The sequence below is a fragment of the Cebidichthys violaceus genome, unplaced genomic scaffold (genome assembly GCF_023349555.1).
Source record: "Cebidichthys violaceus isolate CVI_PGR_0920_01 unplaced genomic scaffold, fCebVio1.0.p SCAF_21, whole genome shotgun sequence".
NCBI lineage: Eukaryota > Metazoa > Chordata > Actinopteri > Perciformes > Stichaeidae > Cebidichthys > Cebidichthys violaceus.
The window spans coordinates 9,670,504-9,696,611 of NW_027176384.1; the positions used below are offsets into that span (position 1 = coordinate 9,670,504).

Genomic DNA, 26,108 nt, shown 5'->3' on the forward strand with positions numbered 1-26,108 from the left:
CGGTGTCAATTGTGTGATTGCTGTTTTTTAAATGAGGCAAACAGGGAGGATCACCTCATTCTCAGCACCTTCGGGTGTTTTAGAGGGGGCTTACCACTGCAACGTGAATTCACAGGGCTTGAAATGTTACACCTTGCCTTGCAGCTGGGCTGCATCTGCAACGCTGTTGTCTGCGCCGTAAAAATTGGCCCGCATGCTCCTACAAGTGGTCGCCCTCTTTTTCTGCACAGTTTGACTAAAACAAAACACACGCTTTTGTAATGTATGTCTTCATGGCGAAGTGTGACTTCCGTTGCCTGCCTCGACGTGACGTTTGGAGGACGGTCACAGATGAATCGAGCGAAACCGAAGCACTTGCTCGTGTGGTGATTAAAGCTGCAAATGTTCGTCCCCCCCCCCCCGAACTCCTGAAGCATTCCCAAGCATTGTATTCATCGTGGCCTTGCAAGAGAAGAGCCGCTGGAACGGGAGAGTGGTGATGAGTAGGAAAACACCAGTAAGTGCAGATGTGGGAAACTCTGCAGGGTACTTGGGGGTGAGAGACAGCGGGTTGGGGATGGGGCAGGGAGGGAGTTGAGCTAACCCCAGCCAGCCTTCTGGCTGGGCCAATGGGCCATGGTAATTAGATCTGGCCAATGTGGGCCCTGGGCTCTGGCCTGGGGGCATAAAAGGGGGGCCTGGGGCAACAGACCCCTCATATCACTCAGAGGTCTCCTCTCTCTCTCACCCCACTCCTTCTTTCCTCCTCGCGCCCATCTCTCCATCCATTCAGACTTCTCTGCTCAGCAAATATGGACGTCTTCTCACCATCGCAGGTCTACTACGACGCGTGTGCTTCCTCTCCGGACAGCCTGGAGTTTGGCCCCGGCGCGGAGCTCGATGGCTCTGAGGAGGACGAGCACGTGAGGATCCCCGGGGCCCCCCACCAGCCGGGACACTGCCTCCAGTGGGCCTGCAAGGCCTGCAAGCGCAAGTCCAACTTTGTGGACCGCAGACGGGCCGCCACCATGCGTGAGCGCCGGCGGCTGAAGAAGGTCAACCACGCTTTCGAGGCTCTGAGGCGCTGCACCTCGGCCAACCCCAGCCAACGTCTGCCCAAGGTGGAGATCCTGCGCAACGCCATCCACTACATCGAGAGCCTGCAGGACCTGCTACGAGAACAGGTGGAAAACTACTACGGCCTACCTGGAGGGAGCAGCTCGGAGCCCGGGAGCCCGCTGTCCAGCTGCTCTGATGGCATGGTAAGACCTCTGATCCACATGTTCAGCCTCCTTGTGCAAACATCGCAGGTTGTTGCAGCTCTAAAAAACAAAAGTCAGGCAGAGAATTAACTACACACACTACAACTTCATTTTGCAGGAAGTTCGCCTGAAAGGGCCTTTATTGTTGAACGAAGTATCCTCAGAGTCTTACATTTAAGCCCTGGTGCCATTTCTCATTACCATGTAGAGTATTTCCTTTCAAAATAGAGCCTGGATTCTTCATCTAGAAAGCTATTAATCAAAGAGTCTTGTTTTGCCCCAATGACCTCAATTACAATGCCTCTCCATGCATGTCATACTCTTCTCTAAAATCTATTCTGTAGTCCTACAAGTAATCTGTGTGTGATGATTGTTATTAAAGGTCAGGCTGAATTAGTTGTTCTCAACAACAGTTTGAAGGTGACAGTGTATCAGCGAATATAAAAGAAGTTATCGTGCTGGATGGAGTAATGGCTTTCCCACCACCGGACACTTTATAGCCCTAATAAACCGAGCTAAATCCACCTTACTGAAGTCTGGCAGGAAAAAAAACTGGGCGCTTTTCTGCATTCCATCCTGACTGCATGTTCTGCACCGCTGCCAGGATTTTCTGCAGATTTACTAGGAGAAAGTGTCATCTTGCACAAACTGGTGTTGCTTCCACTGATACAATCGATTCGGCACGCTCGGAGCTCTGGCAGGGGAAGGGAGCGCATACTGCCACTTTGGCTTTAAGGTGGAAGTGAAATAAAGAAGCCCATAACTTTTTGGAATTTAGGATTTATTAGCCTGTCCAGAATATCGTGAAGGGCATCGCTTGTTTTTGCACTTTTCCTGCTTCTTTTTGTCCCATACATATATATTTGTATTTATGCAACCATAACACATTTCTGTTTGCAAGACTTCAAGGGTAAATTTGATTTCCCATTTTCTTGCAGGTCGACAGCAACAGTCCAGTGTGGCAACATCTGAATGCAAACTACAGCCACAGTTATTCATATGCGAGGAACGGTAAGACCTTTTGACAGCAGCCTGATGTGAATATGACATGCATCCGTGCCAGAGGATGAGCCTCTGGGAGTCCTATATTATAAAATGAATAAAGATATGATCAAACATGTTTTGTTTTTTTGTGTGCTTTTGAATAAACATATGTCCTCTGTCTTCTTAGAGAGTTCCTGCGATAAGGCGGTCGGAGCCTCCAGTCTGGAGTGTCTCTCCAGCATCGTGGACCGTCTGTCCTCGGTGGAGACCGGCTGCGGCCCGCCGGCTCTGAGAGACATGGCCACCTTCTCCCCCGGCAGCTCCGACTCGCAGCCCTGCACGCCGGAGAGCCCCGGATCCAGGCCCGTCTACCACGTCCTGTGAAGGAAACTTTGACGTGGACATATTGCCACGGGCAGGGCGCCCTGCTTTCACCAAAACACCAGCTGCATTTGCAACACGAGAGAGATAAGAACACGCTGTGTGCCAATCTGAAGACTCGGCTGTATCTGAGGACCAAGCAGCTTTTATATTGTACATGAGATTGTAAATAATGTAAATGCCCATTTATTCTATACATGCTAGCATACCCAATGAGACATATTTAATTATGACAGTTAATGTTGCATTATTCCAACATGAAGTGGTATTTAAGCAGTTTTCTTTCTTTCCATGCTGTCATGAACATTAAATCTTTCACTGTTGTGTATAAAAGTTTGAGCTTTTTTTTTGTTTTTTCTTCCTCTTCTGTTTCTTTGAGGCCATGTCTTCACATATTTACCCTCGAGTTAACGCAGGAGGTGTAATAAGACAAAATAGTGAAGAAATGCAGTTGCTCAGGAGTTCTTACTTCTAATAAATGTGAAGACACTGTCAGCAAAAAAAAAATAACAACAGCAGAAAACCGATGACGATCTCACACTATTGTAGCGTTTTTAGAAAATTATTTTTGAAGAAATGAAACAAGAGAGCTGTTTCCATCATTAAACCACTGATTAGTTATTGTTTAGTGAGTTTGCAACTGCATCATCATCTGATTTTAAAACGGCTAAATTATTCATTTTAGATTGCAGATTCTTGTGCTTTTTACATGACGATGAATACAGAATACAAAATATGTTTTAATCAAAATAAAAGGTCAAGTTACTCATCATGTGACAGTGTAGACTGTCTCCAGCTAACAAGGTGTGGATATCACATTAGAAACTGATAGAGGTCAGCTGATGCCATTAATCATGTCACGCTGCTGTAACCACTCATGCCTACTGCGTTTGAGTCATACAGCGGAGTAAAAGGGCAATTTATCCTTTTAAAATATGATTTTCTGCATTAAAGCAAGGCTTTAAACAAAAGACAGACAAACCTGTTAACAACAAAGTAAATCATTGCAGAGTTTAGGAATTTAAAACGCACATTTTGTTCGTCTTTGATCACATTTTAGGGTCTCTTTGTACTTCCCTGGGCGTGTGTTTAGTTGGGAGGCAGCGCTGTGTGTACCTATTTGTTCTTTCCTTCCAAATGTGAGTCATCATTAACACCCTTGATTACACCATTGACACCAGAGTTGAGAACAAATGGCCTCTAATTGTACTTGAGAGGGAGGAGGGGGTTACATGTGTGACCAAACTGTATTTTTAAAAAAACCTTATATAGAGGCAATACATTTGTTTAATTTCCTTCGTGAGTATTGTTCTCATGATCACATTCTCTACTTCCTGAATCAAGATTTTTTTTCTTCTTCTACTTGCTCTAATGTGCTCTTTGTTAAATTACAAATAAATATGAAATATCTAACTGTTCTTCTCTTATGGGATTCCTTTAGTGGGGGCTCAGTATATCATCAATCTGAGCATTATGTTCCTTATTGTTGTTTTAAAATACTGATGATAGAAGAACTGAAGATGTTGCTATTCCTGGTCAGCAGTGGAAGCCTTTTTAACACACTTATGTAAAAGTGGCAGAACCACAATGTAGAAATACTAATAAGAAAAAATCCTGCATTTGATAGCGAAGGTGCAGAAATTCTCTCAGCTAAATGTATTTAATTAAAGTACCAAAAGCAGAAGTACAATAATTCCCTGAAATGTAGTGAAGTAGAAGTATAAAGTATAAAATGGAAGTAAAGCACAAGTCCCGCCAGTGTTGGGAGAAGTATCATTTACTTGTGTGAAAGTAACAATATTAAAATACTCCATTACAAGTTAACGTCCTGTGTTGAAAAAGTAAAAGGTATTGTTAGCAAAATGTTCTTAAAGTATACAAAAAATACTCATAATGCATAAAAATGGCCCACTATGAAACCATTTTTCATAAAATTATTATCGCCAATGCATTAATGTGCAAGTAGTATGTTGAGGTTGTAGCTGGTTGAGGTGGAGATCATTTGAACCATCATGAGTGCAACATATTCATAAAGCATTACATGTAAAACTTGAATATGTAATTTAAGCAAAGCTGTTAATAAGATGTAGTTAAGTAAAAAGTATAATGTCTCTTTAATTTAATTGAATAGTATAAAGTAGCATACGATGGAAATACTTTTACTATTGCACTAAGCAAAAGATTCATTTGGAAACAAGCATTGAGTATACGAGTATTGAATCATTTCCCCTCAGAAACATCATACAAAACAGACGTACATGTGTGTATATATATATATGTATATATATATACATATATATATATATATATATAGTTATTATATAATATAAGCTTATTCTGCCACTGGAGAGAGTAAAACACTACAAGCAGTTCTGCGTCTCTGCTCCGGTGCTGTGAAACATTGTGGACATTCCAGCAGCGGCTTGTATTTCACCAACCACCACCACCGCGGCTGCGTACGGCGCTCCAAATGTCACTCTTGTCATTTTCCATGGCTGCACTTCATGAATCGCTCACTCACATATATGCTCCTGAGTGTCAACACAAGAACATGCTCTGAGATTACACCGCGGCCGTGGAGGTCGAGCATGAAATCAGAGGAAATGAAGTGAATTTTCATCAGATTTTCATCATGTGCTGATTTGACAGAGAATGGATATTATTAATAACTTGACTCTGGGATGACATGACTCACATACTAGCACAGTCATTACTGTAGTACTCAGTGGGACCACAAGGGAGAGGTGTTTCTTCTATTTCCTACAACACGTAACATATTTTTACCCTCTGTGTTTTGATTTAATGATCAAGATTGTTGAAGGTAATTTAAATAGTCCCTCACATTTGAGGGGAATACTCATCTTATAATAAATGTTGAACTGGTCTCTTTGGACACTTGAATCTGCCCTCCAAAATCTGTGATGTTACACATGCAGCTGTTTGAGCAGAGACAGAAAAAGGAGAGGATTTAAGGTCGATACACTTCTGAACTGTCAAGCACACATTCTGTTTCAAGCACTGCAGCTGATGTTTCGATGCGATTACAGCTTCGAGGGTTGATTCTTTGACTCACGTAGTTTACGTGTAGAATTGACTTTGCTCCTTAGCGTCCTGTTGTGCACTCAGGCAACAGGGTTAGAGTGCAGGGAGGTGCTACTGCGGGAAAAGGTTACAGGTCAAGTGGGTTGCTCCATGGACATCTCCGCTGCCGGTGAGGAGATGAAGCGTTTGACATTGGAACAGTCCTATCTTTCCCAGATTTGAGATAAAAAAAAACGTCTATGTTTAAATAATATTATCCTTTTTGGAGTTTGCAAGGTTTGGTTTTACGAATGGATCCTCATCCTCCCTTTGTGTTCAAATCGAAACATGTTCTTTCTTTTTTAACCCCAGTTAAAGTTGTATTAACCCTGAAACTGTCCTGTCCTTTCTTATAACGCTAAATAGGGTCAGAATGGAGTAATGAATTCCTGCATTTTAAACACATTTCAGCCTTACAGATATAATTATCTCACCTTTTGAGATCTTTTTCTTTTCTTGTGGCTTTTTTCTAGTTTTTAATTCCGTTTTTCTCTCTTCCTGTACTCAGAGGCATTGCTTTTGGGATGAACTGTATTAGTATTGAGGTATAGAGGGCTGCAGGGATGACGATTTATTGTCGGTCAACCCTGGAAGTTAGCGTCACCCTGGTCCCTTGACAAAAAGACATCACATTTTGTTCAGCAATATATTCTTCACAAATAAACACCACTTTTATGATTTTTTTTTTTGGCAGAAGAAAAAAGCTAATGTTAGGCTTTAACGGAACTACTCCAGGGTCACTTCACGTCATCACCACGACGCTGAAGGAGAACTATAGTTTCTGGCGTGATGACGTTTTGTGTCTCATTTAGACACTTGTTAGCAACCGCCTTTTTAAAGACACATAAAAACTTCACAATTCCCGAGAGGTGTATGTCCTAACGTATTTTGCGTCGTAAAACAAAACGTTAAAATGTCTTCAGCTTGTGTTCATCACAGACTTTAATGCATCTAACTAACTAACTTATTCCTGCAACACTCTATTGAGGTATAAATATATATATTTCTTTTTTCCCTGAAAAATAATTGTGTCCCGATGGGAAAGAAACCCATGAAATGTATTTAGATGTCTAAAATATAATAAAACTATTTGTTCCAAAGGAAATAAATCTGCATCCATCGTCTATCCGTCACTTTCTTTGATCGAGCCAGTCTGGGTCACATCTGATCAGCTTCATAGTGAAGTCATGTGATGCAGCCTGAGTGACGTCACTGTTAGACGCATGAGAAACATTCACTTTTCTCAGTGCTATTTCAGGGTGTCGATGGAAGATTACGGAGGAGATCAAGAAGGCGATTAAAACTATTTTCACACCATTAATACATCAGAGCGTGTTACTGACGGCTTGTTTATCTTTTTATCATCTGTGCTTCAACTGCAGCTTCTCCTTATTTTCATCTGGGTTACTTGGTGATTCTGACAAGGTGTTACATTCAGGCTCTTTGCTCCTGATTAAAAGCCGTGGACACGGGCGAGGGATTTGTCACCTGCATTCACGTCATCTGCACTCTTGATTGTTCTCACGTCGGGCTCTGGTTGTTTGCTGGAGAGGAAAAGAAAAAAAGAAGGGATTGAACACTGTGTGCAACAGGTTGCCGGTGAAGAAACAGCGCTGCTTTGTGCTTCTGCTGTCACCGTTTGAGTTTAATACCTCCCATTTACAAGAGTCTCTTTATTAGTTTCAGTGTTTGCTCTTTGTACTGAGCCAACAAAAGGCCATTGACTTTCTGTTGCAGGGCTAAAAGCTGGACGAGTCTTCAGAGGGACATTTCAGTGCTCCGGGTTTAATCACCTCACCTTCTGAAGCTGCACTTAGATCTCTGAAAGGCAGCCAGTGACAAGCTGTTGTGTCATTGTGATGAGAAATAAACACATCACGAGTTTAACTGTAACATTAGTAACTTTTTTACATGATATTATATTTTTTTCAGTAGAGTTATTATCCAGTAAAGGCACTGGAGAGAATGGAAATTCAGAAGTTTGATCAATTAGTATTTATGATATTATTATTTGTGCTTATATGTTTTCTTGGCCAGGACTCTCTTGGAGAAGAGATTTTAAATCTTGATTAATTAGAAAATTAACAACATACACGTGACAAGTATTTCTATGGGAAGATTTCAGTATTTTAAGACTCAATATATGTTAAATATGATTACTTTTAGGCAATACGAACAAGAAAACTAGACCTGCATGCTGGCATACTGGAGTCTGAGCCAAAAGCATCACCACGAACAGTATAGTTTGGCTTAAAGATATAACACACGTTTTCTGTAGGATGCGTATGATTCAGCAGAATTCTTCCTCCTGTAGTGCACACTACCACTATGTGCTGGACTCTATGTTCCCACCTCTCCAAATGAATCATTAATATCTCTTCGGGAGGGCTTGGATGCAGCTATGACCCTAAACCATCTGTATTTTTTTCGTAATTTTTGTATCTGCTTCTTTGCCGTTATTCAGCAGGTGACACATCAATGGCTCTCTGATGTAGTGATATGAAGGAAGGGTCGACAAAGCATTCACTGTACACAAGCACATAGATTTATTTATACAAATATAGTATGTATAACAATTGCATATCAACAGTTTGTTGTCTTTTTTTCAATCTTTACGGTAAGTACAGGACCATCAGCTTCAAAAATGTAAGTCAATTAAGAAAGAGTACCTGTGATTTCAAGATACAAAAAGGGATCTGTTGTATTGAGATGTTCTTCTGGACGAGTGAGTGAATGTCCTTTAAAACCTGAGCCCAGAGTTCACCGAATACAAGTGACCTTAGCGCTAACAGGCTGTATAGGAAATGGGCAACATCTGGCAGCGTGGAACGGAGTACACACGAAGAAGGATTTTGCTCTGCTGGAATTGTGCCATTAGATGTAGATCAGAAAAAAATGGAAATGATCACTTTCTGTCAATAAGGAAAAATCAGCAACATGAAAAATGCAACTTCCTGACAGCTTTTCAGTCGCTGTTCTTAACAGACAGCAGGAGTGAAAAAAGAAAATCCTCCGGCATACAGGAAGTGATGCGTTTCATGTTTTGGATTTGTTTATGGGAAATAAAAGAAGAAAAAGAGGTGAAAGCCGGCACGGTTGAACAAACAAAGAAAAGAGCGCCACCTACAGAAAACAAAAGGACAGAAAACCCAAGACGGTACCAGACACAAAAGTTGACAACGCAGTGATCTCTGGGAAGTGTAGTGCAAAAAAAAAAAAAAAAACCCACAACAAGGAGCGCTTAGCACCAAATATGCAGACGACAGAAATGACCACTCTAACTCTAAGTTTAAAAACAGGTACGGAGGAAAAATGATTGTCAGAACAGAAACGCAGGTCGACATGAACTATGTGCTCGTATTCAGCTGTTATACAAGGAATAGATTTTAAATAATAATCTGCACGTCTCAGAAATAGTACATAATACTTAAAAGGAACAATACAACATTATGTTAAATCTCTGATCTCATAAACTATAATATAGACATGTCTGAAAAATAATTCTATCATAATTTGATTTAACTCCCACTCACAAATGAAAACTGGTGACATTCTGTCTGTCTGTCGGAAACAGGACAACATTTCTGAGGGTTGATTTGAACCTCGATAAAATCTCATGGTAAGATATATTTTTCTAGATGAATCTCAGTTGGGAGTAGCTTACAAAGCCGCAGTTATTGCACATTAATAATCCATGCCACTTCTAAATCGATAATCTCTTTAAATGGCACGGAGGATAGATTTGGACACAGAAGCTGCCTTACAGTACATAAGACCCAGTTTGCTTTACAACGATTTACATGTTCTCTGTATATATGCACGCATCCGATCGTGAATTTAGTGGTGAGGTGTGAAAGCAGAAGATTGGGTGTTATTGCTAAACCTACAAGATACAAAATCGTTCCTGCTACAATATAGAAGGTAAAAAAGAGTTCACGTTTATCCAAAACAGGACAAGTTTGACACACACAAAAAAAAAAAGAAAGAATCCGATGGTCATTCATACAGAGACACAAGCACCAGTTGAAGAATCAATAGAAACACCACTGTACAAATGGCAAAGGTGCCATAATGGATGTTCGGTAAGCAATCAAAAAGTGGATGACTGTAAACAAATACAACAAACACAAGAAAAGGAGACTCACACCCGGGGAGAACAACTCATAAAAGGGAATACGAAGTTAAAATGGACGACTTTCAGAGCTAGCCTCCCTCATACTTGTTTTTCCAAAGCACCAATTTCAGGACGAACGTCTCTCTTTGTTTTTGCTCAGTAATCGGTGGTGCACTGGAAGGGAGAGAGTAAGAAAAAGAGTCTTCTACTTGTTGGTTTCCTCCGCGATGGAGAGCTTCCTTTGGGATCCTCAGCGCAAACAGATGGTCTTTTGAGATCCACTTTTCCTTCACTTCTTCTTCTTTTGGAACAACCTGCAGATCATTAAAGGAGAGAGACGAGCTGAGAGCGATGCTTTTAGAGGGTTCAGACTCACAGACCCCAGTGTTATCAAGCTAATTACGTAATGCCTGATTATTCTGATCAAAGCGTCAATTACGGCAACCCTCGCACTTTTGGCATGAGAAACCCACTTTGAGGGCAGTCCCCTGTCATCACGCTGCCCAAATGTCACGGCAAACACAAGGAAGACACAAAAATATTCTCCTTTAAAAGAACACAGCTCACCATGTAACGAAGACAATAAACATTACACTAAGACTGTCCACTGGTTACCCGTCTTGAAGAGGACATCTCTGCACCATTATGTGCTGCTACACTGCAGGGGTAGTAGTGGGTCTATATGGTTGCACTAAATTATGAACAAGGCGTTATAAATTCCTGTGATTTGAAGGTGTAACTGGTGTGTTATATTTCCACTTCAATCACTGCCAACATTTTATGGCCGACATTTTGTACACTTTCTAATGTAAGGGGAGAATGTGTGTTTCAGCAGAACGAATAGCAATCCATTTATTTCAAGAACTATTTGTGGAGCACTTAGCTTTATTTCCTCTTTTCACTCCTGACTTTTTCCCGGGAAGCATTTTTTTGCTATAAATGTGACGTATAGTTATTTTAGACAACTGTAGCTTGAATGCATTGATATATGCACGCTTTGCAGTTAAAGTTTGATATATTTTCATTATCAATCTGCTAATTAGAAGAGAAGTTTGTCGAGACGTGTGTGTGGCTGCCTCACCCTTTTCCCCGGGAAGTTATTCATTTTCTTTGCTCAGTTTGAAGTATAATTTTATATGTGATGAAAAATTACTTTAAAACAAGTGTAAAGGGCATTCATGTTATTACAGTTTATTTTAGAGCTAAAGTTGTATTATTTTTCATTATTAAACTTTGAATTTGAAGAGGAGGCATGTGTGTTTGGAAGGTTTAGCAGTAAAACCAAAAGTTATGTTTATTCAAAACGTATTATGGAAATGTATGTAGGGCCTAGTTGATGTGGTTAGTCACTATAAGACGCATACATATGCAGAGTTTCCTGCAGCGTTAGAGGCATCGTTCTAAAATAACTCAAATAACAATTTTATAAATGAATACATTAACTCCCAGGAAAAAGGAGCAGAGGCGGTATTATTACATATATTTATCATCTGCTAATTATTTATCAGGAGATTAAAGTCTCACTCCAGCTAGTCGTGTAATGTAGACACCATCCAAGAGACCGAGACAGATGAACACCAGGCAAACCAGTGGCTTATGTTGCATTCTTGTCTGCTTGTGCGTGTCACTTGGTCCGCGGCCTCTTGGCCCTCCACAGCAAATCTCTGCGCTCGGCACGCCGGCATTGATAAAACATGATCCCTGCTCCGTTCCCTGTCTGTAGCTCCACCATAACACACCGTTACAAGCTCCCAAATACCTTCCCAAGCTGCTCCGTGCCAAGTGCAAGACGAGAGATACGCCTGGGGGACTTAGCATCAAGCGGGCAGCGACTCTGAGATTTTGGACACATGCCCGCCTCCAGTGCATCAGGGGAAACGCTTAAATAATTTGAGAAGCCCGGGCTGAATTAAGCGTAGCGCGATATGATTTAACTTAATGGTGTGATTAGTGTCTGAAAAGTTTCTTCTTGCTTTTAAGTTTTGCTATTTTCACACAGTGGAAAGCGTGCTTTTAGTTTGACTGGCAGTGCAGAGCTTTGTTCTAAATTTGGACTGTAACAATATTGTCTAAAGCAGAGGTATGTGGTCCATCCAGCTGTAGCTTCCAAGTAACAGCATTGCAGGCCGTACCTGCAGAGCATGAGCCACAGACGTAATCGATTTAAGCTTGAATAATTTATAGCCTTCACAACAGAATCACTGGTGGAAAGATAGCAGAAGCAGTAAAGTTTGCTGAGTTTGCAAAATATACCGCTGAAGTTTTGGGCTTTGTGCCGGGATGTAAATGTCTGCAACCTGCACACGAGCCAATGAAAACGGTTCTCAAGGCCAAGCAGAGCATGGCGGAGAAAACTCAAAGGGAGAGTTGAACCGGCTTCCACTTCTCTCCATCTACATTCCTCTTCTGTTTGCTTGCAAGATGTATTACTCTTGACACAACTGTTTTACACCACAGTTGATTAAAAAGAAGTTAGAACAAGGAAAGTAAATAAAATTAAAGTAAATAAATAAAACATTTATGACAGAAAAGGTCCGGTCACCTTGACACTGGAACAGCTGGGAGGTAAGGAAGGAAGGAAAGGGAGGCACGGGAAAACCAGAACCAGGACTGAGCACAGCAGACGGTCAGAGCCTGCTGCAGTGAAATGAGAGGTTTTCTAAAGGGACTCGGATACACTACCGCTTTTGTCCACAGGGACCGCCAAAACCAACACGAAATGAAAGTTCCTCGTAGTAGCTTTAAATTCTGCTTCCAGTGTGTCCCAGCCTATTAAAACCTGGGATTGGCTATTCATTCACGTCATCGTCTTCTTCTCTGGAGGTGCCTCCTTTCCCCCCCACCCGTAAAGCAATGAAGCGCCTCACCTACGACATGTGGTTCTGCTGAGAGGCCACGTTCTGCTGTTGCTGCTGCTGCATGAGGATCTGCTGCTGCTGGCGCCGCCGGGCTGTACGGAGCTTCTCAAAGCGAGCCTCCATCTCCTCCAGCACTTTGGGGGTGTAGCGCACCACCAGCTTCACACTGTCCTTGGCCGCCTTCAGCAGCTCCACCGCTTTCTCGTGGTGCTCGCCTTCCACGCTCTGCGGGGGGGGTTTAGAGATGGAAAGAGTGGAAGCTTAAAGGAAGCTCATTTGAATATAGTTTTAAATATAGTAGCTCCTCTTTGAAAAAAAGAAAAGAATATTTCCTCCATTTTTAATATACAGCGATATTATGTGAAAGCGAGCAAGCTCTCTTGCTGTTGGAGAAGTGTTTCAGCTCCTTACTCCAGTCATGTACATCACTTTTGATCTCAACAGCTCTCCTGAATGTTGACTCACATATCAAACTGGAAATTAAATATTACTTCATTTTGTGAGAAGTTGATAAAAATTCAGTCATGGATATATCTTTTTGGAAGCCGCCTTCAATAATAAAGGACCAAAAAAAAGGGTATCTGCACTCTCCCTCCAAACCATATGTTGTGTGTCAAAATGTAAGCGTGGTCAGACCTACCACACCGTTGACGGACAGGAGCTGATCCCCTCGCTTTAGGCCGCCGTGCCTCTCAGCCACGCCTCCGGGGATGATGCGGGAGATGTAGATGGGTGAGTTCTGCTCCTTGCCGCCCATCACGTTGAAGCCCAGCCCTTCCTCCGTCTTGGGTAGCTCCACCACTCGCGGGTGGGAGTGACCTTCGCTGGCTGCGAAGGCTGCAACCGTTGCCTGAAGGAAGAGATGATGGGATTTTTTTCACTACTAATTATCTCCAAAACCCTGACAAACTATATCTGTATGTGCATATTAATCTTGAGACTTAATACTGTATACACAAGGTGTAACACGGGGCTGAATTGGACAGTTTTTCTGCAAAAGAAGAGTGCAAAGAAAATGGGTAATTTTGTTCACTGAGTTGAGTTTCTCTGCAGCACTTCCTCTTCATACTGCACATTACCTGTCTCCATCAGTAAGAGTGGTAGAGCCCAAACCACAGGCCGCATAAAGACCATTAGATGCGGTTGAAAGCTCCAAAAGTATGACCCTTTTGTTACAAATACAGTTCCAAAAGGTCAGAATGAACTCAAATACATTTATCATCTTTGGAAAAGCAAGAGTAGACCTTTAAAACAAAACAAAAAAAGCATTTGAGACAACAGGCTTTATGGGAAATCCTACTTTTGAGAAGGATTTGAACGCAACAGAGGAAACCAATTCTAAAAGTACTACAAAATGATCGAGAAGGTGGGTTTACAATGTGAACCTCTGTTGCATCTTCTGCAACAAAGCGTTAGGATTTAGTCAGGGCCGGGGATTTCCACTCCACATGAGAAGTTCTCCGGCTTTCTAAGCACATGGATTAACACATCCAAGTCCACAATGGAGGAGCCGCCAGACAACTTTCACCCTCTGTATCTCTACCAGCTGGTTCACGTTGCTCGCTGGGCCGTTGTTTTTTTTTTCTTTGAACCCAGAGCTCCTTGCTCCTCGTTCAGAACAAAGCACCCAGGAGCTTGTTAGCCGAGGCTGGGAAAAGCTAATGGCAGACGAACAAGAGAGCGAGACACCCCGTGCCCACTGATGCACAGATTCATTGCCAAAGGGGCCTCGCTGTCAAGTCGGCGTCATCTATGATATGTGAGGTAGATCGAGAAAAGGGAGGATAAAAAAAAAAGCGGAGGGAGGGGAGGTTCTGTCAGAAGCTTTTGCAGATGTGTATCCAAATTCCCCAGCAGCAGGCAAGTGTCTTGGCACTTTGAGAGCTTTGACGCTCCCTCCCGGCAGCATCCCCATCTCTGCTCTCTCTCTCTCTCTCACATATTCATCTTCATATCCACGTCCCTGCTCAAACTGTTTTGCTCATTTCTCTTTCCCTGGCTGTTGTAATTTGGTTGATGTATTCTACCAGCTTCCCCTCACCCTCACTTTTTTCTCTCCCTCTGTCCTCCTTCTTCTCCTCCTCTGCTCCTCGGCCCCTCCCTCCCCGGCCCAGTTTGAAGCTAAAAGGCAGCTCCTCAGCATGCATACCGTCTCCTCACCAGGCCCTCCCTGCATATTGACCTTCCCGAGTTTATCTAGATTTCCCGCGAACCAAAAAGCAATGTGGCACCTCTCAAACACAGGAGGTATTTCAAATGAAAAGCTTGCTGGAAGATACATTCTCCAAAACAACTCTGTACAGTGTAAGTATGACTTACATCCAAAGTCAATTGATCATCAGCTCCCACTATTGTCTCCGGAGCCCATATAGCCCTGATAGTCTCTGTCTCCATTAAGATCAGTAATAAAGGCCTCGGGCCAGGAATTAGAGGCTGAATTGATTTAATTAATGGAGCAATCAAAGAAAATCGAGTTGTTCAGGTGAAACACAAATCTCAACTGTCGGGAGATTCACCATCTCACTGAGTTAAGTGGTCGAGAGTGTCTGCATCTTTCACAAGCTTTGCCCCTTTCAGAATACATGTGTGATACTGATTGAATGCAATTAGCACTGTGGCCTGACTTTGTGAATACTGTGACAGAGTAAAAAAACTTTTAAAAAACTTCCATTGCTCCCAGTTGAGAGTGTCCCCACAGCTAAGCCAGCTCAGGCCATTAGCCGTGTGCTTGATTGCCCAGTGGACATGCAATGTGAATACAGATTTAGGAGCGGTAGCTTCTCAAAGTTTGGGGCAAAGAGAGAAAAGTAGGAAGAAGTTTTAAAGCTGCTTAAATCTTGTCATTATGGTTGCTTCAGGCTTAGAAAAAAGACACTTTTTTTTACCCCAGATTAAACATTGCAGTTCCTTTGTAGGGTGAAATTACTATATTCACTCACTAGATACATGTTTCCATCACAAATGGTGACCACTTGACAAATAGATGTTCCAACTTTGTTGACAGCATAATTCTGTGCATCCTTTTTAAAGGAACAGTTTGACAATACATGTGGGAAATACACTTGTTTGCTTTTTTTTGCAAAGAGTAAAATGAGAAAATTGATCCAGAGCCAACCGACAAAAAGTAAAATAAAAATGGGTTTGGGCTAGAAGAGGCCTGCTATACCTACTATAGGTTCAGAACGTTATCATCTAGTCACATGGTTGAGCTGATGCAGGAAGACGACGCCGACCTCTAGTGGTCCTTAGTAATAGTACTTATTATGACAAGAGCAAAGGAGGAAGTCAGGGGACATAGTATTAAGAGGGACATGGTTTACATAGCGTTTCATTCACACTCTTAATGAGGGCTCAGGTGATGAATGGGTTTTGTTCGTGTTTCTTATTTTAACCTAAAACACGATCTTTTTCCTGGACCTAACCAGACAGTTTTGTTGCCTGAACCTAGTATTGTTTTGTTTAGAGTCACAATAAGTTTCAGTTTTACACCGTGGCAGGTGCAGTTGGGCCCATTCAGTCAGCTGATAACATTTGAAATGGTTGACAGGCTTAGCAAACAAGATGTGTTAGTTGGTGATCTTTAGAGGGTCTGGAAGGTGTAAGAGAGTCAGGCTAGCTGTCTCCCCCCCGCTTCCAGTGAACGTTTAAGCTACTATATGCTAATCACCTCCTGGGTCAACCTCCATATTTAATGCACAAACACAAGCAGATCTTATCATTTAAAAAAAGATAGAAAAAAAGCTTGAACATAGAAGATACAACTTTTGAATGAGGGAGCTTTAGAGGTTCTGGAAGGTTTGTTTTTTTACTTCGAAGAGAGCTCTACACCTCCTGGCTCTAACTCCATATTTAATGCACAGAAACAACCCAATCTTTTTATCAACAAAAAGAAGAAAAACAGATTAAACAAAGAAGATATAGCTTGTGATTGAGGTGCTGGTTGTATTTTATTTTATTTTTTTTACTTTGAAGAGAGTCAGGTTAGATGACTCCACTGCTCCAGTAGCAGTTTAAGATAAGCACGTCTCGGCTCAACCTCAATATTTAATGCACAAACACGACCGGATCGCTTCATCTAAAAAATGGACCCTAATCCTAAAAAAAAGATAGAAAAAAGATTAAACAAGGAAGATATAATTTGTGAATGAGTGAGCTTTAGAGGCGCTGAAAGGTGTATTTCTTTAGTCTTCAAGGAGAGCTATAGGCTAGCTGTCTCCCACTGCTTCCAGCAGCTGTTTAAGCTACACTATTCACCTCCTGGCTCAACCTCCATATTTAATGCACAGACACAACCCAACCTTTTCATCTAAAAAAAGAGAAAAAAAAAGACCAAACAAAGAAAATACAAGTTAGCTTTGAAGGCCTGCTTCCAGCCTTTATGGTAATTTAAGCTAATCACGTTTAACACACAAATGAGTGAAAGGTTTCAATCTTCTATAATCTAACACTCAGCCACAAAGCCATTAAGAGTGTTCATCAATATGTTCAACCATTCTTTTAACCAGGCGTTCAATTGAAATTCAACAGTCTCTGCACTCTTGTGTGTGCAATAAATGATCTATCTATCTATCTTCAGCGTTGGTTGGAGGAGGCAACAAAAGAGAATAAAGCACTCATCATTTGAAGCCTCGTACCATCTCTCTGCATTCATCATCCCTTTCTGTTCATATCCTCCACCCTCCCACTCACGCAGCACTGTGATGTACTGAAGAGGAGTGAACCCAGCTGGACACTGAACAACTGAAGGACAGAGAGCTACCTTCATCTATTCTCCTCCGCTGCCTGCTTTGTTTTCTAGGCGTGTGTCTTTGCAAGGCGAGGTGCTGACGACAGGTCTGACCGTGTCACTCGTCTCTTTTTCTACACCAGAATGTGCTTAGTCCATTCACACTGCACCAGGAAACGTCTCTGATTTTGTCCTTCACCTGTGAAACGACCGCGATGTCTTTTAAACAGCAGGCAGCAACTAAAAAAAAAAGAAATGTCTGTCTGAAAAAGGATGAGCTTTAAAGGATAAGTATAAGGTTAAATCAACGAACAGTAAAGAGCTGTCCTTCAAAATACAATGAGCTTCTCAGTTATGACAATACCAAGAGAAATATATGTTTTTATCATTATATTGTTTTGCAGACATTTTTCATCCAGGTTGTGTCATCAGCAAACCAAATGTGTGCGTAATGGGAGTAAAGATGGAAATCAAGTGGCTGCTTATCTGATGATTCGTGGGTGAACATGATGTAAAGAAAGATATACAGCTCAAATACAGTTAGCAGCTTAAGATTGTTGAAATAGGGATGAAGAGCTGGTCATTCTGGATTCATATTAAAAGAAAAAGATTTCCTTCTGAAATATGCTGTCCACCTTTCTTCCCTTCAAAAAAGCTTTTTGATGTCAGTATTGATTACAAGTTTATGCGATTTTTTCCCCAAAACACGCTGACTAAACTTTATGTAAACCTAATACAATCTATAATGTGTGTAGCCTGAATAAAGTTTAAAAAAAAAGAGTTTGATACAGATTATATGAGCTATGAATGAAACCTCTGAAGCCTCTGAGAAAGGCACAGATTGAGGCATAGCGGTCATGACTTCAGTCAGATCCTAATCATTCATTGTCCCTGTCATTATAGATCCCTGTGCTCTGAAGTAACCCCATTCCCCTCGTCGGACCATCTCCGCCCACTTACTCACCTGCTCCCCATTTCCCTGATTAGTCTTGCAGTATATAAACCGCTCCATCTTCACTGTTGTTGTCAGGTCTAGTGTGTTGTGTCTGCCTGACTTTGCCGCTTGCGTGGTCTACCGCCTGACCCCCACAGTGTGATTATTCGAAGAAACTTGGACTTTTCCGTTCTTTTAAATCTGCTGGTTTGTAATATCTGAAAGAGTCCAGTATCAGTTAACCTGGCTGTTATCCTACTCGTGTCCATTCTGACTATAAGTCATGCTAGATTTGCAGTCGCCGTCTCGATTTTTTTAAATATTCAGGAAGAGCAAAACAACCTCAAACAGAGCGAGCCTCTTAAAGCTTTCCAAATATACTTCAGTTTTACATAAATCATCCGTAACGCTTGTCTCTGAGTCCGACTCAACAGTAAACATAGATGTAAGCTAACTGCATTGGGATTAAGGCACTAGTGGGGAAACTTGCTGGCTAACCAAAGTAGCTGCCTCTTCATCTGCACACGCCGGTTTGTTTATACATGTGAGACTGTGGGTCGCTGTGGATTTAGCGAGATTGCATGCTAGAGAAGGAATAGGAAAAAAGGTGTGTTATTGTCTTCTGAGGGAATTCAAGAAAATTAAGAGCTGTTTTTCCAGTGGACCGTCATGTCCTTTTGCAGTTCGCTATTCAAGTCAATTTTATTTACACAGCCCAATATCACAAGGGGCTTTACAATCCGTGCAGCTATACCGGGGAACTCATGTTCATTTTCTGTCTGACAACCGTTTTATGCATTTATGCTAAACTGAAGTTTCATCCTGCAGTTGAGCAAGAACAAACTGTGTAAAAACAAACAGCAGCTTAAACTTTATTCAGCTACTTTCTCTTTTATTTTTTGTTTCATAAAGATCAGTAATGAAACTCTGGGACAACAGCAAAAACACACACACATGTGATATTTAGCCTTATTCCTGCAAAAACAGCACTCTCATGCGTTGTTGCTTGATTACATGCACACTCTTAATGAGGGCCATTAGCGAAGTAGAACACACGTTGCTCATTTCATCCTGCTTTGGCCAGAGGACAAGATGAGAATGATATCACCCGCTAATGTGATTCACAGATAGTTTGCAACTCATTTGTCATACTTTATGTTTTCATTCCAAATAATCACTGATGCAGAGATCAGCTGCAGATCTCCAGAGCAGTTCCTACCTTAGCTGTGGCCCTCGCCTGGTACTCTGGACAGCCATTCACTGTAATGGTTTCATGCATGTACTGGTACACCTGAAAGAAATGAAGAGAGACAGGTGTTATAATTATGTTTCACGTGGTTGCCCTGCGCCTGAGCCCAAACAGCACATTTCCACAGTCAAATAATGGTGTTCCTTCACAGCTGGCTGTACAGAAATAAACTGCATTAATGAAATGACTGAGGGAAAAAAAAACACCCACCATTCAGCCCCAGAGTTATTTTGCGCTAGCGCTAATTGCATCACCCACAATCTTACACATTCAAACAATATGCAAATCCTAATATTTTTGAGTGAGTTGGGTGAGAGTGCAAATCAAGTTTAGTAACGCCTTGTAATCCCTTTGAAATGTGAAGACACCAGCAGCAAATGTGTGGACGAGAATTTAGTGAAGACGCTCGGAGAAGATAAGAGAATATTGCATTTGCTGAATTAAGGATGTTTTAGGGTGGGAGGGTTATCAGCCTTGCAGATAACATAGTCTGAACAAACTCTAGCTGAATAGTGCTCTTTATTTGTCCATTGACTTGGTATGAAGAAGAGGCGACCTTCCATGGTAGCCCCTGTCATCGGCGTATGAATGGGCGAATGACATTTAGTGTTAGAAAAGCGCTACACAAGAACAAGTCCATTTACCATCAATAAGAATAAATAAGAGAAAATTGTAACTCTTACATGTAGCGCAGGAAATTGAGGCACAATATCATCCTGAGACCTTAATGCAGAGCACAACAAGCCTCCAGAACAAATCCAAAAATTACTGCTGGGCCTGAGCCGGTGCCAAGACATGGGTTACTGTAGAAAAACAAGGTTTTCTGTTTAATACTGTATGTCAAGTTGGGTGAAAAACAAGATTTTCAGCCTATTTGCTGAGGCAGACAGAATCAATGCACACCTTTGCTGACCTTTCCAGTTAAGATGTGTCTTTTAAAGACACCTAAGGATAAAAGCAAGAAGAAGATAGAGACAGCTTCGAATGAGGATGTCTGGTTAATATACTGTAACACAAAAGTACCCTTTTTCTGGAAGAGGAACTTTTGAACGATTCATATACATCTCCACCAGACCAGTCAGTACTGCAGCTTAAAACCAGTCAGATCCCTCCAATGCTATTGGAGATGAGAGTGATATAGATGTATGGGGCTGATTACAAAAAGTTTCAGAGGAAATGTTTTTTTGCTGAGTCGGTGCAACTGACTCGATGAAACACACAATTTACTGCAAAGATCACATCATTTCAGCAGACAAGTTTTTCTCAAACACATCTAATTATTTTCCATTGATTGCAGTTTCAGTTCATTGAGCGAACGAGCAATCAGATTCTTATCAGAGTAATGACAAAATGCTAAATAAACTCTCCTCCATGACTTACAATATATGTTGTGGCTAAGAAATGAATTTGAATCGTCTCTTTCCACTCACTACATGATTTCTCTCATCAAAGCGTGGCAGCTCGCCTGGAAGAGAACGCACCCGATGGCTTTCACGTGCAAACCCTAGAAAAGGCCTCGCTTCTCTGAACCATCAAAAGGATGTATACTTATAAGATACAAACCCTCCGATATTTGTATGTAAAGATCTCAGAGATGGGTGGAAAAAAAAAAAATATCTCCGAGCTTCTGTTGTCTTGTTTGCTCATGAATCTCAAAGACCAACTGAGAGTGCGGCTCTACGTTTCAGACTTACAACACATTTATAGCGCTGATGCATTCGGGGGGAAAAGGAGCCCGCAGTCCACAAACACACACACTCAGCTCCCAAATGGTACCTTTACCCGAGGACTTCTTCCACCTTTGCACATTTTGAGGCTGAGCACAGCTTTATAAATGCCATGAACGGCTTTTCTGGCTTCTGCGCGCCTGCAGAGTGGCTTCCTTATTCGCTCAGTTATCTTATTTTTTTTAAACACTATTGCAACTGCTCATTACACCTATTTATTCTACCTGCAAAAAGTCTGCCCTTCTGAGCAGCTTGTCTTCATATATACGTTAAAGTAATGACTTTTGGGCCTTGAAACATTGCTCTCTGTAATGTAAATGTTGAGTAATGAGTGTGTCTGTTACAGCTGCAATGGCCATGCAGTATTTGGCATCTAGTGTGTAAAACGGGGCAGTGCTACAACGGGCAGTTAAAGAAGAGTGTTCTTATTTCTCTCACAGGGTGGATCAGGGATGAATTTTGAAAAGTTATTTTGCAGTTGAAAGCTTAATTAGTGACCAAAACAATCCATTTGCAGGCAAGAAAACCAAAACTTCGAGCTGATAGATGCTAAAACGCTAGGTAGCGTAATTCTCTGTGGATTCATCCCTATGAGCGACCCCTTTCACGTGCACATAGTAATATGATCTATATATCTATTTTAGTAATGCAGTTTTAAAATTTAACTAAACATTAAACATATACATGCATAAGAAATGATTATTCACTGAGAAATGTATTACAGTGAGTGCTCTAAAGGAGGCGAAACAAGACGCACATTTATCTCTCAGCGTATTTAACCTGAATGCTGTGCCCTGAATAACAGACACAGAACACAGAACAAATAGCTGTGTGCTTTTGAATGTCCGTCTGCTCTTGTTGTGGCTGCACTTTGCTCTAAAGAGGCCAGTTGTCCTGCAGGCATCTTTTCAATTACCCTTCTGCTTTTTTCTCTCGCCAGACGTCTTCACTGCCCCGTCGCTACCACACTCACACCATCAGTCCACCCTCTCCTACATGTTTCCTTTTTAACCACACATTATTCCTTGATAGGATAGCGGGCACTGGCTGCTACGAGGAGGACGCCACAAAGCCAGAAAGCAGAGGAAGATGCCTGCGGGGCCAACTGACATGACAACGCTGCTTGTAACCATGGCTTCCTGCTTCCTCTACTGAGTCAGCGAGACGGGGAGGAGGGAGGGGGGACGGGTAAGCCTGGTTGGAAGAGGATGAAAACCAGCACAGGACTTAACAATACACTTACCCTCTTCCTGGTGCTAACTCCGACACAGAGGGGAAAATATTGCAGTTGCAAGGACTGAGTTAATGCACATCCTTTAACTTAATGTAGCATGGGAGGCCGAGGCACCGGGATTCAAATCAACACAAATCCTCCACCCTCGTTTGTTTTATAAAAAATTTTTAAAAAAACACAGTCAATTATGTTGATTGGAAATTGCTGCCGAGGTGGAAAATCAACTACAACGTTAAAGCTGATGAAAGATGCCATCGCTCTGGCCCAGCTTTTTTGCACTTCCTGTGTTCGCCAAGTGGGACTCTCTAACCCAATAAACTGAGAATTCCCACTCTCCATCATTTCCAGCTGGTTAGCTCTTCCAGTCATTTCGTCTTGTGTCCTTCCTTTCCCATTTGCAAGGCTGATTGACCCTGACAACTCATTCAGGCTGATGCAGTGAGACGAGATTCCCCTTCCCCCCCCCCCCTCGTCATTGATGAACGTGGCGGGGAAAGACAGCCAGCTCATCAAACTCTGTCTCTTTGTCATTTAGCCCAACACTGCTGAACAGACTCTTCTCCCTGCTATCCATTCCTCATATTGACAGCTAGCCTGTCATCCTTAACAAGGCTGATTCATGTTGGGTATATTCTATTGTCGTAGACGTATAGAATACAGGATCAGGTTTGGAGGTGGACTTACGGATGAGGTTTTCACTATATGGATAAGATTAGTATGTCCATCTTCGCAGGCTGTGCGTTGGCCCTCCAGACTGTGAAATGAGCTACATCACATGTGTGTGTGTGTATGTGTGTATGTGTGTGTGTGTGTGTGTGTGGAGGAAGGAATCATATCACAGATTGAGAGAAAGGTCATCTGTAATAATGAAATGTCACAGAGGTCTGTGTGATCGAAATGAACAACAGGAGGGTTGGACTCACAGTTTAACCTATATGTTTTAACGCTCTTTTAACTTGAGGGTAGTTAACGCTGATGGATGACATGCAGGAAGGAGAAGTGAGTGGAGTCCAGATTAATTAGAATAACAGCGGCTAGAGGAGGTGGAGGACACTGTTCACATTAAAGGACTATACCAGATACTGTAGTAAACAGTATCTGTTTACTACAAAGCATATATAGTATTTGTTTAGAGGGCTGGATGAGTGCATTTTTCCTCTTGCAGGGGGCTACTTCATTCATATTCCCGTTATTATGTTATGATATCATTTTGTGGTCATTTTCGTGGCCGAAAGTGTTGATTTATTTCTTCCAGAGTGGTGCGTTCATGTAAGTGCTGAAGATTAATGTTGCCGTGTTCACACTAGATGTCCCATGTTTTGTGAGTCAAGTTATGAAGCAGAAGCTTTGCATAAAACCAGAGAAATGATTGAGGAATAAATCAAGATAGAACACAAGGCAATTTAGTGATATCCTGAGTCCTCTTTGGTCTCGAGACCGATCTACATTACTACAACCCTGCGGATGTGAATGTCGCCTCTAATGGTTTCGGTACTAACAGTTCATCGGAATAGCCAGCTGTTGAGAGCTGTGATATTTCACGACAATAACTCTGCGTAGTAACAATAATAGCCTACAGTATGCAATGGCCAGCACTTACAACCTGTCCTCCAGCTGGCTCAGCACCGCAGCAAGAAGCTGTTGTATCATCGGCTCTCACAAACCTGTAATCGACTACAGTCAGCCTCTCTGCAGCCCACTTATTCTAGAGCAGCTCTGGTGGTTTCCCTGGTGACTGTGTTTAGCCAGGTCTTTGTGGGTGAAGTGGTCTGCATCTTTGCCTCTTGGAAAAGGGCATGTGCTGCTGCTGCTGCTGCTGCTGCTGCTGCTGCTGCTAAGACCCTTTTCATAGGGTTTTTGAGAGTCATTGTGAACAGTGACTGGGACGGAGATCACTCAGCTGGTTTCCAGGCGTGCAGTTGGCGTCTGGATGTGCCAGGTTTCCCCGAGAGGGCCGGTGCAGATCTGGACCCAGCGAGACGAGAAGACTAGTGCTTTTCTTCCTTTCTGTCACTTTGCATGAAGTCGAGGTTTTTACGTAATGCTCTGTCAGAAGCCACTTCTACTAATTGGTGTCATTACAGTGTTGGATGACCTTTTCATTACGAGGTACTACCTGTAAACAAAGCTTCTAATGAGTTTCTATGAGAAATATGCTGAGAAGACTATAGAAATGATGTGCATTACTTTGTAGCAGGGTTGAAGTACATAAATGGATCCTCTTTCATCATGAGTTTGGTAAACCAGAGATCTCAGCAGCTGGCCTAGAATTCCTTAAATCAATACTCCGAAACATTTTACGGTTATTTTATGCTCTGACGTAATGCAATCTAAATCCAAATGTCACTTTAATTTACAACACAACAACATTCTGATTGTCTGCTAATTGTCTGCTTTCATTCCAGGACAAATTACGTGTTCACTTTGTTAGACAATTAACTTCCAAAAGAGATGCCATCGTTGCATTTGTCATCTGTCTCTCTGCTCCTCAAAGTCATGTTTGCTTAACTAATACATGGCTCTGGGTGATGCTGCAGTACATCACAACAGACAGGACGCTAAATATACGAGCTCTGCTGTTATCAGCCCGCGTAGCATTGTCATGTAGAGTGAATGCTCTTGTTTGCTTTGCACCCCGGCTTCCTGATGAATGGTGTTAAGATGATGGATCAGTGGGTGGCCGTTCGCGTGCAAGTGAATGAAAGTGTTCAAAGCAAAAGGAGGAAAACTCCTGTTTATGATTCACACTTAATTCCCTCCCTGTAAAATGCAATTAAAACCAATCTCTAACAGTGATTTGCTTGATTAAAATTCAATGTAACGAGCTTATCAAACCTTCAAGTTAATGTAATGCTCGTAATGCTTTATGGCCTCGTGATCATTCAACTGTTCCCTGCGAATTTTTAATGCAGTCAAAATGTTCCTGTTGCTCTTCAGCTCCAGCAGTAATAAAGCAGAGCAATGATCCCACATTTTCATTATGCTGCGGTCATTTTTGATTGATGTAACTTAAAGGCACACTCTCAGATTTTGTTGTTTTATAGCCACAATTTCTCCGAGTTGCTGAGTTTTAAAGCATCACTAGTGATCTGGGAACACATTTTGGCACCACTGTATACTACAATAAATTCAAGGAGTGATATATCTTTCACTTACAGCAGAGCCAAGTCATGGAAAAACTGTATTAACATCTTTATCACAGAAGCAAGTTGCACCAGCTAATCACAAATTTTGCTGTAATTTTTATGCTGAATTCTACTTTATAACTACATAAATGTGCCAGTTAATTCACTAGCTGTGCAGCTAATTATACAGTACTATAACCTAAATTGACTGCAACCAATGTGAAACTTTCATCCTGTGCAGGATTCTGGTAATAAGAGAGAAGGCAAGTAAATACATCGAACAGATAAAGTCCCGTGTTGACTGGGTTTGAGATGCTGTCCCTGACGTAGTGTAAATATGGCCATAAATAATACCAACGTGACAAAAAGCCTGCAGACAACTTCCTTCTTGACATAAAAGATTCTGCAGAAGTCAACACTTCACACTCTACTGCGAAACGTGTAATTTTACTTT

At 41.8% G+C, this 26,108-nt stretch overlaps 2 protein-coding genes across 2 annotated transcripts in view; one reads left to right on the forward strand and one right to left on the reverse strand.

Moving 5' to 3' along the window:
- Positions 1-740: 740 nt before the first annotated feature.
- On the forward strand, positions 741-2,874 carry myf5 (myogenic factor 5). The gene is made up of 3 exons (XM_068716747.1): positions 741-1,241; positions 2,180-2,252; positions 2,413-2,874. Exons 1-3 carry the CDS (start codon positions 792-794, stop codon positions 2,607-2,609), a joined length of 720 nt encoding a protein of 239 aa, XP_068572848.1. The 5' UTR covers positions 741-791; the 3' UTR covers positions 2,610-2,874.
- Positions 2,875-8,209: 5,335 nt separating this feature from the next.
- Positions 8,210-26,108, reverse strand: part of lin7a (lin-7 homolog A (C. elegans)) — a 32,869-nt gene continuing 14,970 nt past the window's right edge. The window contains exons 3-6 of the mRNA XM_068717246.1: positions 19,539-19,610; positions 13,300-13,509; positions 12,669-12,884; positions 8,210-10,115 (exon numbers count right to left, since the gene is read on the reverse strand). Coding sequence (XP_068573347.1) covers positions 12,669-12,884; positions 13,300-13,509; positions 19,539-19,610 — 498 coding nt within the window. The 3' untranslated portion in view covers positions 8,210-10,115. The remainder of the gene's footprint in view (positions 10,116-12,668; positions 12,885-13,299; positions 13,510-19,538; positions 19,611-26,108) is intronic.